The sequence below is a fragment of the Girardinichthys multiradiatus genome, chromosome 8 (assembly GCF_021462225.1).
Source record: "Girardinichthys multiradiatus isolate DD_20200921_A chromosome 8, DD_fGirMul_XY1, whole genome shotgun sequence".
In the NCBI taxonomy this organism is placed as follows: domain Eukaryota; kingdom Metazoa; phylum Chordata; class Actinopteri; order Cyprinodontiformes; family Goodeidae; genus Girardinichthys; species Girardinichthys multiradiatus.
The window spans coordinates 41,033,583-41,052,203 of record NC_061801.1 but is presented as its reverse complement, the minus strand read 5'-3'; the positions used below and the strand labels follow the sequence as shown (position 1 = coordinate 41,052,203).

The window sequence follows — 18,621 nt, the reverse complement described above, 5'->3', positions numbered from 1 at the left end:
GCTTAGGGGACGTTCCTTGATTTTTTTGTATGAACCCAAGAAAATGTATGGATTTTTTATGTAATAAAATAATGTAATAAAATGTGTCATTGTCTCTTGGTGAAACAACTGAAGCTCACCCCAACAATAAAAAAAAACAAAAAACCAACAACTAATAAATCAATCATTTTAAAATATTCCAGAAAAGTCAATAAAAACAAAATAAAGAAATCCGCTTAAAATTAAACTGAAAAAAAAAAAAAACAACAGATTCAACTTGGAAAATGTATGGACAAAAAAAAAGGCAAAAGGCAAAAGTTAATTATTAATTTGTAATAAAAAAAACTCAGAAAAGGTTTATGAATGTACCATAAAATATTTACAGTCAGTCAGTCATTTTCTACCGCTTGTTCCATAGTGGGTCGCAGGGAAGCTGGTGTCTATCTCCAGCAGTCTATGGGCAAGAGGCGGGGTACACCCTGGACAGGTTGCTAGTCCATCACAGGACAACACACAAACAACCATGCACACACTCATTCATACACCTAAGGTCAATTTAGAGTTACCAATTAACCTAACAGGCATGTCTTTGGACTGTGGGAGGAAGCTGGAGTACCCGGTGAGAACCCACGCATGCACGGGAAGAACATGCAAACTCCATGCAGAAAGATCCCTGGCCGGGAATCAAACCCAGGATATATTTACATATATATGAAAAAACTATTTTCATTTACTAAAATGACTAATTAAATCTGGCATTGTCCATCCACAGACAGAAATCCAAACATATTTTTTATGATCTTTCAGATAAGTAAAAACAACAAAAGCAACGAGAAGGATCTGCGCTCGGTCCCGTCCAGCTCCTATGATGATATGATGACAGCTGAGGAGCATTCATCTGCCTTTGGCTCAGCAGATGTCTCACAGTTGCTCTGAAGGTTCATCAGAGATAAAACACCGAGCTGAGGAGCTGATCCTCCCCGGATTCAGATCACGGTTTGTGGGCGTTTCTAAGTCAGAATGTTGGCTTTTTGCAGCAGAACTGTGGTGAGTAAAACCAGAACAAACTAATTTAGCAGAGAAACGTTGACATCTGCTTAAAAATCTGCGGCTAACCCACATGAACCGCGTCTGTGACATTTCTTCAGTAGTTCTGGTTGATTTTAGCAGCTTTATGTGACAGTTTGGTTTTTAATGTTTTCTGAATGAAACAGTTTTCTAGCTGTTAGCTTAGCTTCCTTTAAAGCAAACGGAGCTAGTTAGCTCAGGTGGCTAATGATTAACTCATGCTACCAGCCCAACTGGGTGAAAGGTCAGTTAAACTGGGTTAGCTGGGAATAAATAGCTAGAACACCTCCAGAACTTTATGTTTTATCTGGCTGGTGTTGGTAAAGTCCAAAACGCGTCACTATTAAGAACAGCAGCATTTATAACATAATCATTTCAAATATTTGTCTGGTTTTAAGAACAGGAACTTTGATGTAGTTCCTGTTGGATTATTTTAAATCTAATTCCTCTGCAGTCTTCATCAAACAGGAACCTTCAGGTAAATGTTCCCTTCTTCAGCTCAGGCTTTCATATTTTTATTTCCCTTCGGCATTAATAAAGTATTTTTGAATTAATGTGAATAACCTTCACTAAGGCGACTGTGGCTCAGTAGGAAGAGTAGTCGTCTTGCAATCAGAAGGTTATGGGTTCAATTCCAGCTTCCTCCTGCCATATGTCGATGTGCCCCTGAGCAAGGCACTTAACCTCAAGTTGCCTACCAATCTGCGTATTGGTGTATGAATGTGTGATTGGGTGAATGTGGCTCTAGTGTAAAGCGCTTTGAGCGGTCTGTATGACTGGAAAAGCTCTATATAAGTTCAGTCCATTTACCATTTAAACATCTGTAGAACATTCAGCTGCTTTCATAGTTACTGAAAGGTTACTTAGAGGTCACAGTGGGAATCGTTAGGGAATGTTTTATGGTCAACATTTAGGTTACGTCTCATAAATGTTCTTTGTTGCACATTCATTCAACATTTATAGAAATTTTACTGAATTTGTTTTAAAGTTTTATTCAGCTACATGACCTTTGGGAAATGATCAGGGAACATTCCCAGAAGGTTACCTCAAATTCAGGGAATATTGTCTGAAGGTTGATTTATTTAGGTGATACATATTTAACATTCAGAAATGTTTCAATGAATGTCTGAAATTTGTCTGAAAGTTAATTGAAAGTTTCTTAAAACAAATGTTGAACATTTTATAACTTCCTGTGAATTTTCAAGGAGTTCCCTGAATGTTTACTTGCTTATACTGGCAATCAGGGAACCTTTTGGGAACGCTCGGTGAAAGACTCCACAGGCTATAAGATTCAGGAAACATCGTTTAAAGGTTGAATGTTCTCAGCTAAGTACTTTTATAAATGAATGAATGTTTATTTGAACACATGATACCAATAGTAACAGTAGAAATGTTAACATGTTCATAGCTTAAGCTTTATTCTTTAACCTTCAGGGAACCTTCTATGAATTTTTCCTGTAGGATAATTGTGATTCACCTTTTGCACCCTAGGAAAAGGTTCACTAAAGGTCACATCATGCTTAGTCTTCAGTGAAGGTTCTCAAAAGGTTTCCTGGCATTGACATGAAGAAGTTGCCAGGAGCTTTCAGGGAACGACTCCTAAAGTTTTCCTGAAGGTTAATCTTGGAACGTTGCACATAAAGTGCAGAGAAAATTCAGGCCAAATGCTTCCTTAAACCTGCAGTTGGGAAAACTGAATCATAATTTCCAGATTTATCTAATCTTAAAGCATCAACCACATCAGGTAGCTCTGATCTCAGTGTCAGGTATTATTTTTGTATTGCACCACCAATCCTTGAGCCAGAACGTCTTGTTTCCTCTCTGGCAAGGCGGGAATGGTGAAAACATGTGCCCTCGGGAGGCCCCGTCACTTGGTGAAGCCCGTTTCAGCAACCCGGGTCGCTGGCAGATACCTGACCCATCAGAGAGGGCTGCCAGGTCTGCCTGTGCCCCCCCTGCAGCAGACCTGTGAGCGTTACATCACAGCCCTGGAGCCCATCTTGGAGGCAGACGAGCTGACGCACACCAGGCGGGTCATTCAGGAGTTCCAGGAGGCTGGAGGAGTTGGAGAGCAGCTGCAGAGAGGCCTGGAGAAGAGAGCAGGTGAAACGGAGAACTGGGTACGACCCGAAGCCGGTAACATGTCTGTCTGGATCAGTGTCTTTAAATCTGCTCAGATCCGTTCCGTTTTCCTTGCTCAGGGTCCTTACAGGTGCTTGAAATCCTTGAACACTAATGTGGTTTTTGTCACGGTTTTAAAGGTCCTTGAAACTGTTACTGAATTAGTTTTGTGTTGACATCCTGACCTGCCAACAGCTTCTCGTTTTAAAGAGTTTCACTGATAGAAGAGACGTTTAATTAACAGGTTCAGTTCCAACCAGTTTTAAACGCACATTTTCATCACAATTCATTAAACTCCAACAAATAATAGATTCACTTACAAATCAAATAAGTTCCTGCCTTGCTGCTTTATTTTCACCTGAACTTTAGACCCTGCAGGTGATATTTGTCGGTTTGTGTTGAAATGACAGAACCCATCCTGGAAAGTGACCTTGAAAGTGCTTGAATTTCTACATGTGTAAGAACTTTGCTTGCTGTGATCCAGACGTACTTGGACCCTTCTAAACTTCCTCCTCATCTCTTTGTAGCTGTCCCAGTGGTGGGTTCAGGTCGCTTACCTTGACTATCGGATGCCTGTGGTGGTCCATTCCAGTCCAGGACTGGTGTTGCCCAGGATGGACTTCAGAGATAAAGATGGCCAAATCAGGTGACCGAACACATGGATGCAAACATGCTTCTTGCTCTCAGATACTCTGTTGATCACATCTGTGGTTCTGCCAGTCCCTGCAGTTTCATCAGACTCATCAGTGTGATGGTTTGGTTCTGGAATCATACTGGTTTATGAGTCAAAAGTATTAACACCCCTTGAACCTTTTCTATTTCATCACGTTCCAACCCCCGGAAATTTAATGCGCTTTATGTATAGATTTCATGTTCCAGATGAACACCAAGCAGTTCTCAGATGTGACGTGGAAGGAAAATGATTCATGGTGGCGAGTTTTTTATATTCAGCCCACTTTACTCTCATACCCCTAAATAACATCCAGTGCAGCCAGTTCTTTTCAAGAGAGTCCAGTTGTGTGCCATTTAATCTGAGTCTAGCTGCAGATGTTTTTTCAGGCCTCAGAGATTCTTTAGAGAACAGTCCGCATCATGAAGACCAAGGTACACCGCAGACGGGTCAGTGAGAAAGTTCTGGAGAAACCAAGGTTAGTTTCTAAAACAATACCCAAGCTTGAAACATCTCACAGAGTTCTGTTCAATCCATCATCTGAACATGGAGAGAAGATGGACCAGCTACAGACCTACCAAGACATGGACGTCCACCTAAACTGACAGGCTGGACAAGGAGAGCGTCAATCAAAGGAGCAACCAAGAGGTCCATGGTAACTCTGGAGGAACTGCAGAGATCCGCGGGTCATGTGACAGAATCTTTTTCCACGGAGAGCTATTTTTCCTTCTCTCCACAAATCCATCCTTTATGGAACAGTGGCAAGAAGATAGACATTGTTGGAGGAAGACAAGAAGTCCAGTCTGCTATGTCATGCAGGAGACACAGCAACACATGGAAGAAGATACTCTGATCAGAGGAGATCCGAACACACACTACAGATCACCATGAACACACCATCCCTACAGTGAAACATGGTGGTGGCAGCATCATGCTGTGATCTTTAAGGAAACTAAAACATCCTAATTATTCACCAAAGGAAACACAAGCAGGAAGTTTATGGTGATCCTGACATCAGAAATGGTTAAATTAGCCTCTTATAAAACCTGCCTTTGAATGATTTGATCCACTCAGAGAACCGGTCCCTGCAGGTTCTGCTGACATTTCCTGTTGTTATAAATGGTCTCAGCCTGTGTTCCCAGTCATCTCCTAATCTTCTGCCATATTTCTCAGACTCCAAAACACCCTTTAAAGCTTCAATTTTGCTTGATGTTTAAATGGAAATAAAGACTCAAACTGTGAGCGGACCTGTAATTTTTATTGCCAAGCTTTCAGAACCAAATATAACTATAACTCGGACTTTGTGAATAACCCAGTTCTCTCTGTCTGTAGGTTTGCTTCCAAACTGATCGCAGGTGTTTTAGACTTTAAGACGATGATCGACAAGTAAGTGCTGCAGCCCTGAAGGTTAAACTGTGAAGTTACATTTGCTACTGATTTGTTTGGGATTCACACCTCCTGGAACTTTTCCTGCCTCCATCTCAGCATCTCCATCCTGTTTCCTGTCGTAAACCAACCGTTTAAAGACAGAACCTATTTGTTTTCCAGTGAAACTCTTCCGGTGGAGTACCTGGGAGAGAAGCCCCTGTGTATGAACCAGTACTATGAGGTGCTGTCATCCTGCAGGATCCCCGGTTTGAAGAGAGACTCTGTGGTAAACCACGCCAAGAGCTCACAGCCCCCCAGACATATCACAGTGGTTCACAACTTCCAGGTGAGGAACGCTGCTGGAAAACACACGGCTACTGGAAAACACACGGCTACTGGAAACCTGCTGACACTGGGTGTCATTTCTTTCTGGGCTTTGATAGATCTAGTTTCTGGTACAGACATGTATACAATAGAATAGAAAATACGTTAATAAAGTCTGAATAATTCTAGTTTTTATTTATCTAAACATTTAGATAAACTCCCTCTAATTGGTTCAACACTGCCATCTACTGGCATAAACTGGTACCTCCTCTGTAACCTTTGTTACAAGAGGTGAAATGTAGGACCTCTGCTGCCATTCTGGGCTCTTTTCACCAAACTGCTTCTAGTTTCAGGACTGGTTTCCTATTTGTTGCAGCTCTGGATTAGAGGCATGGAGTTCCACAGGGTTCTGTTCTTGGACCTATTTTTGTGCCCCTCATATCTCCTTATAAGGTCGGTTTTGTATTGTCTCACTGCTATGCTGAGAACAGTCAGCTTTTTATGATGTCTGAACCTCATTGTGTTGCCAAAGTTTTAATATCATTAGACATATTTTATCTTTGCATCTTGTGTTGTTTTACGTTGGAGCACCTTGTGATTTTTATCTTGGTTTGCTAAGGGGGACAAACAATGTGAGGCCAGCTTTACCTTTGACCTGTCTGCTATGTTCCTTGGTCTTCATGATGCTGTTTGTTCACTAATGTTGTCCAACAAACCTCTGAGGCAGGAAACAGAACAGTCTGGTCACTAATTAAGGGGCGTTTAATGGTAGTTGGTTCCACTGTATTTTATTTTGGGGCATCAGAGTAAATGAGGATCAGAGTGTCAGAAGTTCTCTGATTTCTGTTTGGAAACAATAAGCACCATACAAGATTCTCCTACATGATGAACAACCTGACTGGTGTTTGCAACCTGTCTGTGTTCCTCCCAGTTCTTCCAGTTGGATGTGTACAACAGGGATGGGACTCCACTGACAGCAGATCAGCTCTGTGTTCAGCTGGAGAAAATCTGCAGAGCCTCACAGGAGACCAACACTGAACCTGTCGGTATCCTCACCACCCAGCACCGAGACGTCTGGGGAAAATCCTACCTCAATCTCATTAAAGGTGGGTTCACAGAGAGGAGCAACATCCATGACACAGCATGGACTCTAAACCCTGGATTATTGTCTACTCAGATATTTGAAAGAAGCTCCTCTGCAGCCGTCCAATCACACTTTGATTAGAAAGGCACAGAAAAGGTTAATTTCCACAATATATTGTAATGCACAGCACCTACCACTAGAGGTCAGTCATAATATAGACAAATAGAGATTTATGAGGACTCAGATGTTTAAAAGGCATAACTGAAGCTAAACTGTGTCCAAACATTTTAGTGAAGTCTGTCTTCATAGCAGCTGAAGAATTCAGACCTCAGTTACTGAACAAATGTGACCAGGAGGTTTCTTTCTTCTAAAACATGCAAACAATTACCATAAAGTCTTTAAATCTGAAGTACCTCCATGGCCTCATGTGTCCAGATAAGACGAACAAAGAGTCGGTCTCAGCGATCCAGAGGAGCATCTTCACGTTGTGTCTGGATGGAGCCACGCCTGAAGCAGCTGGTGAGCTTTACCGCAGCTGTGCAGCCGTCCAGATGCTGCATGGAGGAGGCGGCCAGAGCTACAGCGGAAACCGCTGGTTCGACAAGACGCTGCAGGTAGCCGTACGACACCACACGGTCCAAATCAGGCTTAGGCGTTTATTAAAAGGCTGAAATCACAGAGAACCGTCTCTTCACCCTGAATCACTGCAGCTCATCTGGAATATTAAACAAAGAAAGAAAACTGAGCAGTGAAGTGTCTAAAAGTGGACTAAATTTTGCCCTGAACAGTTGATTTTTCTTCTCTGTTTGGGATCTGAAGCAAACTTATTTTATTTCTGGTCTTTCCTTCAGTTTATCGTTGGAGAAGATGGAACATGTGGTGCGAACTACGAGCACGCTCCCGCCGAGGGCCCGCCCATCGTGGCGCTGATCGACCACGTGGTGGAGTACACGTCAGTGATCCCCTGACCCGCATTAAAACCAGAACCCACCCAGACAGACAGAGGCAGCTGCTGACTGAATGCAACAAACATAAAAGCTGACTGAGATGAAGCTCTGAAATGACTACATCCAACTTGGATCAGAATTTAAGCCGTTAGAGGGAAATTCTAGCAGAATGTGTGAAGAATTAGGCGCAAATATTTAAAGTAAATCTTATCATCTTAGTTTTGTGTGTTTTTCTTCTGTTTTCTTGGAAACAGGAGGAAAGCTGAGACAGCCGAGTCTCCTGCAGGGTCTCTACCTGTCCCTCGAAGGCTGCTCTTCAACATCACGCCTGAGATAAAGCAGGACATCGAGGAGGCCAAACTCAGCATGAACACGTGAGAGCAGCTTGTTTACCTGCTTTAAATCTGATCCACAGCCATACGGACTCAACCTGTGTCCCTCCACAGACTGGCGCAGGACCTGGACATGAGGGTGAAGGTGTTTGGACACTTTGGCAAAAATGTCCCAAAAGCTCACAAGATGAGTCCAGATGCTTTTATACAGATTGCCCTGCAGCTGGCCTACTACAGGTGAGAGCAGGATTAGATCTGTTAGCTGTCACAATAATCCTCTTTATTCTGCTGCATGAAGACAGCAGAGAAGAACCAGAAACATCTTTTCTCCTGAGACTTCACTGCCTTTATTTAAGATGTAGTTTTAATAGCGTTCCATCAGACTGTCCATATTCCCATGAACCTATAGGCTACTTTCAGAGGAACCTACAGGTGATGAACTGATATTACAATTTAACCAACTTATGCTCATTTTACCTCAGAGGCATATAAAGCTTTCCCAGTGTTTGATCTTATAGTCTCAGAAAAGAAAATATCATTTATGGTAGACTCAGAAGCAACTTCTTCTGTTGTTAAGGCAGAGGAATTTTTAACACACCCAAAACTCAGCAGAAACCATGTTTTTTCTCTGTCAGCATCAGGGCACATGTTATTAAGCCCATCGCATGTGTAACACCTGATGGGTTTACTTTCAAACATTGTTTCCTTTTATCATCATTGTGTCCTGTAAATTTGATGGGTAGAGATTTGATGTGCAAGCTAGGGATCATTCTAATGTCCGCCTCAGAGGGGGTAAAGGGTTTCTACTCAGGCTGACATAGTGTTCACTGCAGTACAGTTCAGTCCACAAGCATTAAACTATGAGTGGAAAGTCCAAAATTCATTGTGTTCACAACAGTTGCTGAAGGATGTTAGATCAGTTGTTAACCCCTCCTGTGATTTTATGCAAGCTGTTGATTTAAACTGTATTGCTCATATGTTGTTGGGTTCTGACAAAGAATATGAGGAAGCTTGGTTTTGCATTTCTTGTGAAAAACTAACCACGTCTATGTTGTATTGGAATGCTAATACAGCCGTGGTTCCTGTTTGTCTGAACTCACACGAGCTGCAGCTTTTCAAAACAAGAGACACTGTCCCACACATCGCTTTGGCAAAATCTGTAACACAAAAGTGGACAGATGTGAACTATTTTATGTTGCAGTGTGAAAAAGTACCTGATTGGACTGTGGTACCAACAAATTCTAATTTTATGTTTTCTAAGAGACTTTCTGCATTTAAAAGACCTTTTCTTAGCACACTGCGCTGCCAAAGAACTGTTCAGTTGATCCCAGAAAATGAACTGTTTTCCCAAAATGGCTCATTTGTTGAAATTGACATCACTTCACGTCCATTGTTGGTCCAGGTGCCTCCTGGCCTGTGGGCAAAAAGTAAATATGGTGTGGGACTCATAAAAGGTTATGAACCTGTTGTTGTGACTCGAAAATCAAACTACAGACCGTGTGTGAAACAATGACCACTCAAACCAGAAGCCATTGCAGGAATCAAACCTGTTTTTGAATCACTTCTGAAAGAAGGAATTATTGTTCCTTGTGAAAGTTCTCCTGTAAGAACTCCTCTTTTTCCTGTTAAAAAGATCAGGAGTAAAGCAGAACCTGTTGAATGGAGCAAGATTTACGAGTTGTAAATGCTCCAGTAGAAGCCAGAGCTCCTACCTTTCCAAACCAGCACATTATTATGTCACAAGTTCCTCCAAATGCAAAGTTTTTTTCTGTTGTTGATCTTTCAAATGTGTTTTTTAGTGTACCTGTTGATAAGCAGAGCCAATTTTGGTTTGCTTTTGAGTTTGAAGGAAAACCGTACACTTTCACTCGTCTGTGTCAAGATTATTGTGAAAGTCCGAATATATATAATGCTGCATTGAAAGCTAGTTTTGAGTCATTGGAGTTGACCTCAGGCTCTGCTTTATTGCAGTATGTTGATGATCTTCTGCTTTTCTGTCCTACTAAGGAGCAATGTGAGAAGGACACTGTAACACTGTTGAAACATTTGCATTCAGAGGAGCACAAGGCCTCTCTTTCTAAACTTCAGCTTGTCCAGCTACAAGTAACCTTTTTAGGTCATGTTATTTCTGCTGAAGGTAAAACTCTTTCCTCAAAGCGTGTGAATGCAGTGCAAAACATTCCAAAACCTGTTACAAAAAACAGTTGATGTCATTTTTGGGCATGACTTCATATTGCAGGAATGTTATTCCTAATTATTCCTGTATGGAAGCCCCGTTGGGTGCTCTCATGCATGGTAAAGGTCTTCAATCTCAGGACAAAATTGTTTGGACACCTGAAGCAGAAGCAGCTTTCATACAACTTAAGCTGGCTTTGCAGAAGGCTCCTACTTTAGGATTACTGAATCCTAACAAACCTTTTTTCAGGCTGTTGATGAAAAGCATGGATGCATGACATCAGTTCTCCTCCAAGATCATGGAGATAATCTGCAACCTGTTGCTTATTTTTCTGCAAATTTGGATCCCGTGGCTATGGGACTCCCTAACTGCCTTTGTGCTCTGGCAGCTGCAGAAAAAGCTGTGTTGGCTTCTAGAGACATTGTCGATATGCAGACCTCACTGTTTTGGTTCCACACTCTTATTCTGCTTGAACAAAAAACATCACACCTTTCTGCTGCTCGCTAAACATCAATTCTTCTGGATATGCCAAATATAACTGTTAAAAGGTGTTGTGCTCAATCCAGCAACACTTCTCCTAACGCCAGAAGATGGGGAGCCTCATCACTGTGTTTCAATGTTGGAGGAAGTTTGCACACCCCGGCCTGACCTTTCTGAGATACCTCTGGAGAATCCAGAGATGATTTTATTTGTTGATGGTTCAGCTTCTCGAAGCCCTGACACTGGTAGGAATCAGGTGGGTTTTGCAGTGTGTTCTTCCCATGAAACACTTGTTTCAGGCTCACTGCCAAAACATTTTCTGCCCAGGCTGCTGAGCTTGTGGCCCTGACTGAAGCTTGCAAATTAGCTGAAAATCAAACTGTAAACATTTACACAGACTCGAGGTACGGATTTGGTATAGTCCATGATTTCAGGGCATTGTGGAAACACAGAAAGTTTCTTAAAACCGATGGAAAACCCATTTTGAACCATGTTCAGGTTTCTAACCTGCTCGGAGCAATTCTTTTACCAAAAGCCATCTCTGTGTGTTAATGCGCAGCACACACACCTTCGACAGATGTTGTTTCACAGGGAAACAGCCGAGCGGATTTAACAGCGAGACTAGCAGCTTCTTCTGCTCCTCTTTTCACTGCTTTGCACACACAAGGATACCCCTCCTCCCCCACCACCTGTATGACCTGAAAGCGCTGCAGAGCTTTGCTTCTGTGGGGGAGAGGCGCCTGTGGGCTTCTGCAAGAGCGAAATGCACTGATGGTGTTTGGATGGGCCCGACCGATAAACCATGTCTTCCCAAACACTTCTTTCCACATTATGCAAAGTTCACACATGGTTTGGTCAAAAGAGGGAATGATGGCACATTTCTTCAAATGTGGAAGAAAACCCAATGAAAATAAACCATCACTGCACATATTCCAGTGCTTGTTCTCATCAGTACTGACATTAGATGCTTCAGTAAAAACAGCTGTTTGCTTTGTTTCTTTTCTGTTTTTAATGATATTACTCATGTGATGTTTATTCTGAAAGTTTTTTTAGAAAGTTATATCTCTGATCATACAGTACAGACCAGACGTTTGGACACACCTTTTCATTCAAAACGTTTTCTTTATTTTCATGAATATGAATATTGTAGCTTCACACTGAAGGCATCAAAACTATGAATTAACACATGTGGAATTATATACTGAACAAAAAAGTGTGAAACAACTGAAAATACGTCTTATATTCTAGATTCTTCAAAGTAGCCACCTTTTGCTTTGATTACTGCTCCAAACACTCTTGGTATTCTGTTGATGAGCTTCAAGAGGTAGTCACCTGAAATGGTTTTCACTTCACAGGTGTGCCCTGTCAGGTTTAATAAGTGGGATTTCAAGCCTTATAAATGGGGTTGGGACCATCAGTTGTGTTGTGTAGGAGGTGGATACAGTACACAGCTGATAGTCCTACTGAATTGACTGTTAGAATTTGTATTATGGCAAGAAAAAAGCAGCTAAGTAAAGAAAAACGAGTGGCCATCATTACTTTAAGAAATGAAGGTCAGTCAGTCCGAACAATTGGGAAAACTTTAAAAGTGTCCCCAAGTGCAGTCGCAAAAACCATCAAGCGCTACAAAGAAACTGGCTCACATGAGGACCGCCCCAGGAAAGGAAGACCAAGAGTCACCTCTGCTGCGGACGATAAGTTCATCCGAGTCACTAGTCTCAGAAATCGCAGGTTAACATCAGCTCAGATTAGAGAACAGGTCAATGCCACACAGAGTTCTAGCAGCAGACACATCTCTAGAACAACTGTTAAGAGGAGACTGTGTGAATCAGGCCTTTATGGTAAAATAGCTGCTAGGAAACCACTGCTGAGGACAGGCAACAAGAAGAGACTTGTTTGGGCTAAAGAACACAAGGAATGGACATTAGACCAGTGGAAATCTGTGCTTTGGTCTGATGAGTCCAAGTTTGAGATCTTTGGTTCCAACCACCGTGTCTTTATGCGGCACAGAAGAGGTGAACGGATGGACTCTACATGCCTGGTTCCCACCGTGAAGCATGGAGGAGGAGGTGTGATGGTGTGGGGGTGCTTTGCTGGTGACACTGTTGGGGATTTATTTAAAATTGAAGGCATACTGAACCAGCATGGCTACCACAGCATCTTGCAGCGGCATGCTATTCCATCTGGTTTACGTTTAGTTGGACCATCATTTATATTTCAACAGGACAATGACCCCAAACACAAACTTAAATTTAAGCTAGTTTACAACTTTGCAAGTAAATTGCAAATTGATTGTTTAAGGGATGGATTGAGCTGGGGTTTTATGTTATTTACTGTACTTTAAAATGTGCAACAACAAAATATTTTATTGAAAATGCCAGTAAAGGTGGTTAGCTAATGGTTTATTACACAAAAAGCAGCTGTGGCTCTTCAATTTTCTGTCATGCGTTCTGAGCCTCTGATGTCTTTAGGCTCCTGTACAGTCCCTTGCGAACGTATTCGGCCCCCTTTAACTTTTCAACCTCTTGCCACATTTCAGGCTTCAAACATAAAGATATAAAATTCAAATTTTTTGTGAAGAATCAACAACAAGTGGGACACAATCATGAAGTGGAAAGAAATTTATTGGATGTGTCAAACTTGTTTAACAAATAAAAAACTGAAAAGTGGGGCGTGTAATATTATTCAGCCCCCTTGCATTAATACTTTGTAGCTCCACCCTTTGCTGCAATTACAGCTGCAAGTCTCTTGGGGTTTGTTTCTATCAGTTTTCACATCAAGAGACTGAAATTCTTGCCCATTCTTCCTTGCAAAACAGCTGGAGCTCAGTGAGGTTGGATGGAGAGCGTTCATGAACATCAGTCTTCAGCTCTTTCCACAGATTCTCGATTGGATTCAGGTCTGGACTTTGACTTGGCCATTCCAACACCTGGATACATTTATCTGTGAACCATTCCATTGTAGATTAGGCTTTATGTTTTGGATCATTGTCTTGTTGGAAGATAAATCTCCGTCCCAGTCTCAGGTCTCTTGCAGACTCCAACAGGTTTTCTTCCAGAATGGTTCTGTATTTGGCCCCATCCATCTTCCCATCAATTTTGACCATCTTCTCTGTCCCTGCTGATGAAAAGCAGGCCCAAACCATGATGCTGCCACCACCATGTTTGACAGTGGGGATGGTGTGTTCAGGGTGATGAGCTGTGTTGCTTTTACACCAAACATATCGTTTTGCATTGTGGCCAAACAGTTGGATTTTGGTTTCATCTGACCAGAGCACCTTCTTCCACATGTTTGGTGTGTCTCCCAGGTGGCTTGTGGTAAACTTTAAACGAGACTTTTTATGGATATCTTTGAGAAATGGTTTTCTTCTTGCCACTCTTCCATAAAGGCCAGATTTGTGCAGTGTACGACTGATTGTTGTCCTATGGACAGACTCTCACACCTCAGCTGTAGATCTCTGCAGTTCATCCAGAGTGATCATGGGCCTCTTGGCTGCATCTCTGATCAGTCTTCTCCTTGTTCGAGATGAAAGTTTAGAGGGACGGCCGGGTCCTGGTAGATTTGTAGTGGTCTGATACTCCTTCCATTTCAATATGATTGCTTGCTCAGTGCTCCTTGGGATGTTTAAAGCTTGGGAAATCTTTTTGTATCCAAATCCGGCTTTAAACTTCTCCACAACAGTATCTTGGACCTGCCTGTTGTGTTCCTTGGTCTTCATGATGCTCTCTGCGCTTTGAACAGAACCCTGAGACTATCACAGAGCAGGTGCATTTATACGGAGACTTGATTACACACAGGTGGATTCTATTTATCATCATCAGTCATTTGGGACAACATTGGATCATTCAGAGATCCTCACTGAACTTCTGGAGAGAGTTTGCTGCACTGAAAGTAAAGGTGCTGAATAATATTACACGCCCCACTTTTCAGTTTTTTATTTGTTAAAAACGTTTGACACATCCAATAAATTTCATTCCACTTCACGATTGTGTCCCACTTGTTGATTCTTCACAAAAAAAGTTGAATTTTATATCTTTATGTTTGAAGCTTGAAATGTGGCAAAAAGTTGAAACGTTCAAGGGAGCCGAGTACTTTCACAAGGCACTGTATACATCCATTTCATATTAATACTATAACCTGGAGAAGTTTAATCCGTTGCCCAGTATTTTAGATTGATGCATTCCTTCACATAGCCGTGTGCCGGGGTTATAAAGCTTAAAGTAGAAAAGGAGCACAGAGATACAGACTGCTCCGACGTTTCGTGCTGGAAAAGTTTGAAAATTTACCTTGAAAATGTTTAAGTGCTTGAATTTTACTGTGAGAAAAGTGTAGGAACCCTGATGGTAGCTCTCCAGAACTGGACTTGGACACCTCTGTTACAGGAGAACCACAGAAGCCTACAGGGTACCTTTCTAAAACCTAGGTTCATGTTCAAGAAGCTTCATTATTCCCCAGGGGTGGTTGGTTCCACAGCTGGCAGAACCATGAAACAAACATGCATGACACCATCTCCATCAAATCACTGCAGGTCATTTAAAAGTCTAATTCCTACAGGCATGAAAGTGGCTGGGTCTTAGTTCCGCTTCAGGACCGAAGCAGCCTGTGGTACAATTCTGGTACTTACAGGATAGTTTTCCACAAATTACTTCTACAGGCCTCTGACCTTGGAGTACTTTCCAGAACTTAAAGGTTAGGCTCTTGAAACTTAAAGGTTGCTTTCTACTATCCTGGAGTACTTTCACTGCTGCTTAGGGGTACTTTACCAGAAATGATAGAATACTTCCATAACATAAAGGCTACAATGTGAACTTTAAAGGTACTTTTTGGGAATTTACAGAATACTTTTGAAAATCTGGTGACTGGTGATTTAAATGTGACTTAAAATTCACAAGTTACTTACAGGGTTCTTTTTCTCTGATTACAGGATACTTTCTCTGTTCTTAAGGTATAGTTTCTGGTACATGAGGGCTACAGTCTTGAAACCTTTTTTGTTCACTTACATATTGCCTTTCTTAAAACTGACATGGTCATTTTCTAGAACTTACTGGGTAAAATCTGGACTTTAAAGGTTGTTTTCCCAGAATTTAAATGTTACTTTTGTAAAACTTAAACCGCATGACTCTGTTCAGTTGGTTCCACCTTAAAGTCTAAACCAAATTACAGAACAGGCCTTTATTGAGCCTTAGATAGGTTCAAACATGTGTAGATAGTATAAGAAAAACCCAAAATGAAAGTTCTGGTCTTATATCAAACCAGCGATCCTGAGGTTTAGGTGATAACAGATCAGTTTGAGATGTTTTAGTTGGACAAACACCTCCTACCTTTAGAAAGTCTCCTCAGATATCTGCATCATCTGACTGAAGGTCTGATGTTGGTTCATTGGAGAAAAACATCTGCTGCGATTAGACAGAGTCTTAAAGTATTTACCTCTACATTGTTTTAGCATTGCCAGAATTCAGCTGATCCAACTGGACCTCTGTGCTGTTCAGGTTCTACAGGTTCCTCACAGTTTTCTTTTCCTTGTTTGCAGGAAGTACCGGCGCTGCTGTGCCACGTATGAAAGCGCCTCCCTGCGGATGTTCAGACTGGGTCGGACGGATACGATCCGATCCGCTTCGAACGCCTCGGCTTCCTTCGTTAAGAGCTTCGATGATTCCAGCAAACAGGTCTGCAGCCGGGCCGTCACTAAGCGGGCCGTCTGATCCAAACTCCCTCGTTTTATTGGTTTGATCCATCTGGTTGTGATTGTAGCTCAGCTGGTCAGGCCGTTCCTAATAACAGATAAAACCAAAAATCTTTATGGTTTAATCATGTATTTATGTGAATAAACTGAAGTGAAGCTTTTAAACATCTGCTTCCTGTTCTGGACAGAACCTGGAGAAACTAGATTTGATGGAGAAAGCTGTGAAGGCCCACAGATCCTACACCAACATGGTGAGTTTCACAGACATTTTCTCTCTGCATGGAAACTGATGTGTTTTCTGCCTGTAGCTTTAATGGGGTTAACTTCCATAGATGCTTTTTCATATCATTTATTGTTGTCACTAAATATGTTTTTATTTGGGAAAAAGTCTTTAATTTATCAATTCAGACGCAGTTTTAAATCTAATGATCAGATAAAACCACAAGGCAGACTGGGAAATAGAGTTTTTATTTAATAATAGATTCTGATCATCTCCATATCTGCAGCTTCATAAATCTGAGGGAAGAGTTTAAACATCACAGCAGAAACTCTGCCTCATCGTGCCTCAGATCATAGATTAAACATCGTTTTCACCATGTCTCACAAATATGTCACATTTTCACTAATTACTGGCTTCGATCTGAACGTCTGAACCTTGAACTGTTCACCAGTCAGAATTGAACAAGTCCAGTTCCTCCCAGTTCAGCCTCAACATGACCTGACGTGATGATTTCTGTTTTTTATCCAGGCAATCAGCGGGCAGGCCATCGACAGACACCTGCTGGGTCTGAAGCTGCAGGCTGCGGAGGAGAAACTTTCTGTCCCCGCCATCTTCAGGGATCCAGCCTACGCTAAAGCTCTACACTACCATCTGTCCACCAGCCAGGTACTGCTGGACTCAGACTGCTGAGAGTTGTGAACTCTGGCAGAGCCTGACTGCTCTCTGCTTTCCTCCCAAGGTCCCGTCAAAGACCGACTGCGTCATGTGTTTCGGTCCGGTGGTGCCCGACGGTTACGGCTTCTGCTACAACCCCATGGAGGATCACATCAACTTCGCCGTGTCGTCCTTCAACAGCTGCAAGGAAACAGACACAGGAGATCTGGCTGGCGCCGTGGAGGAAGCTCTGCTGGATCTGAGGAGGCTATTGGAGCAAACTCCCAGATCCAAACTGTGAAATCCCTCAAGGCTTTGAGACGAGACATTTCCAGGTCCTGCAGGAGGACTCGGAGTATTTAGCTCTCTAATCATCTTATTGTTCACCACTGTGCACTTTAAGATCCAGTAACCCTGGCTGGGAGGTTCTGTTTGATATTAACAATCGCATGAATATGATTCTCAAATTTTAACTCTGAAGCACAACAGAACCATCCGCTGGAAACGATTCAAATTCAACAAACACAATGAATTATTCAACCTGTTTTTTAATAATTGTTTGGATAAAAAGATTTAAATGTTGCAAAAACAATCAGATAAAGTTGATCATTTTCGAAGTAAAAGACTGTTGGCCTTCAGGACCGTTGGTCCATAAACATTTTTGAACCTTCTGATATTTTCTGTTTGAAATCATCCTTTCATTTAACATCCACCAGTGGCTGGTTTGAACAGGGTTCTGGAGAATCTGAAACAGACGATTCAATCTGTTTATGTTCCTCAAACTGTTCTGGAAGCTCTTCTGCACTGGAGCAGGGAAGATGGACACGGACATCGGGGAATACTGTTTCTATGAAGCGATGGACTAATTTGGAGTTCTGTTAGGAGGCCTTCAGGAGAAAAGCACAGATTGTTCCTGATGTGATCAGTGTTCTGACTGCGTCCTGATGATCTTTAACCTGATCCGACCAGCCACTGCTGTGTTTTAGTTGGATTCTCCTGGTGCCTTCAGACAGTTTGCTTCACGCCAGTCAGAGCTCAGATCTGCCGTTAATCATGAAGGTTTCTCTTTCTTTCTTTTTAGAAAATGTTTCCTGGTTTACAACCACCATGTTTTCTTCTTAATGACAGGTTGTAGCACAACTGCATCAAGAAGTAAATTATTGGTTGGCCTGTCTGTTCATGCAGCAGATTTAATGCAATTATTATTTTAACGAGAAATTTTGAACATGAAGATTGTCTGGTCTGAAAATCATTTCATAGATTGACCCTTTCTGCTAAAAATAAACAGATGCATTATTTCTACTAGTTTGTTGCATTTATTGTTTCATTTTTTTAAGAAAACATGGAAACTACCGAGCAGAATAATATCATCTGTGTCTCATTTTTCTACGAAGATCCTGAAGATAAAGACAATACAAACTCTGTTCTCAGTTTTTAAAAGCTTTAAAATTAAACTGGTTCCCATAATATCCACCATTATGTTCACCAGTTGTAAATGTTTAAAGAGTTTGCTGC

At 41.8% G+C, this 18,621-nt stretch overlaps 1 protein-coding gene across 3 annotated transcripts; it reads left to right on the top strand.

Moving 5' to 3' along the window:
- Nucleotides 1–641: 641 nt before the first annotated feature.
- Nucleotides 642–18,411, top strand: crata (carnitine O-acetyltransferase a). 3 transcript variants are annotated; one of them, XM_047373205.1, is made up of 14 exons: nt 645–1,026; nt 2,877–3,167; nt 3,696–3,814; nt 5,171–5,224; nt 5,387–5,552; nt 6,462–6,636; nt 7,050–7,228; nt 7,466–7,566; nt 7,816–7,935; nt 8,008–8,130; nt 16,080–16,215; nt 16,421–16,483; nt 16,981–17,118; nt 17,192–18,411. In XM_047373205.1, the coding sequence occupies exons 1-14, from the start codon at nt 1,000–1,002 to the stop codon at nt 17,405–17,407; spliced, it is 1,908 nt and encodes a 635-aa protein (XP_047229161.1). In that variant the 5' UTR covers nt 645–999; the 3' UTR covers nt 17,408–18,411. The 3 variants fall into 3 exon arrangements, with proteins under 3 accessions (XP_047229163.1, XP_047229161.1, XP_047229162.1); XM_047373206.1 differs by lacking the exon at nt 645–1,026 and adding an exon at nt 1,316–1,525; XM_047373207.1 differs by lacking the exon at nt 8,008–8,130 and having other exon boundaries at nt 642–1,026.
- Nucleotides 18,412–18,621: the final 210 nt, after the last annotated feature.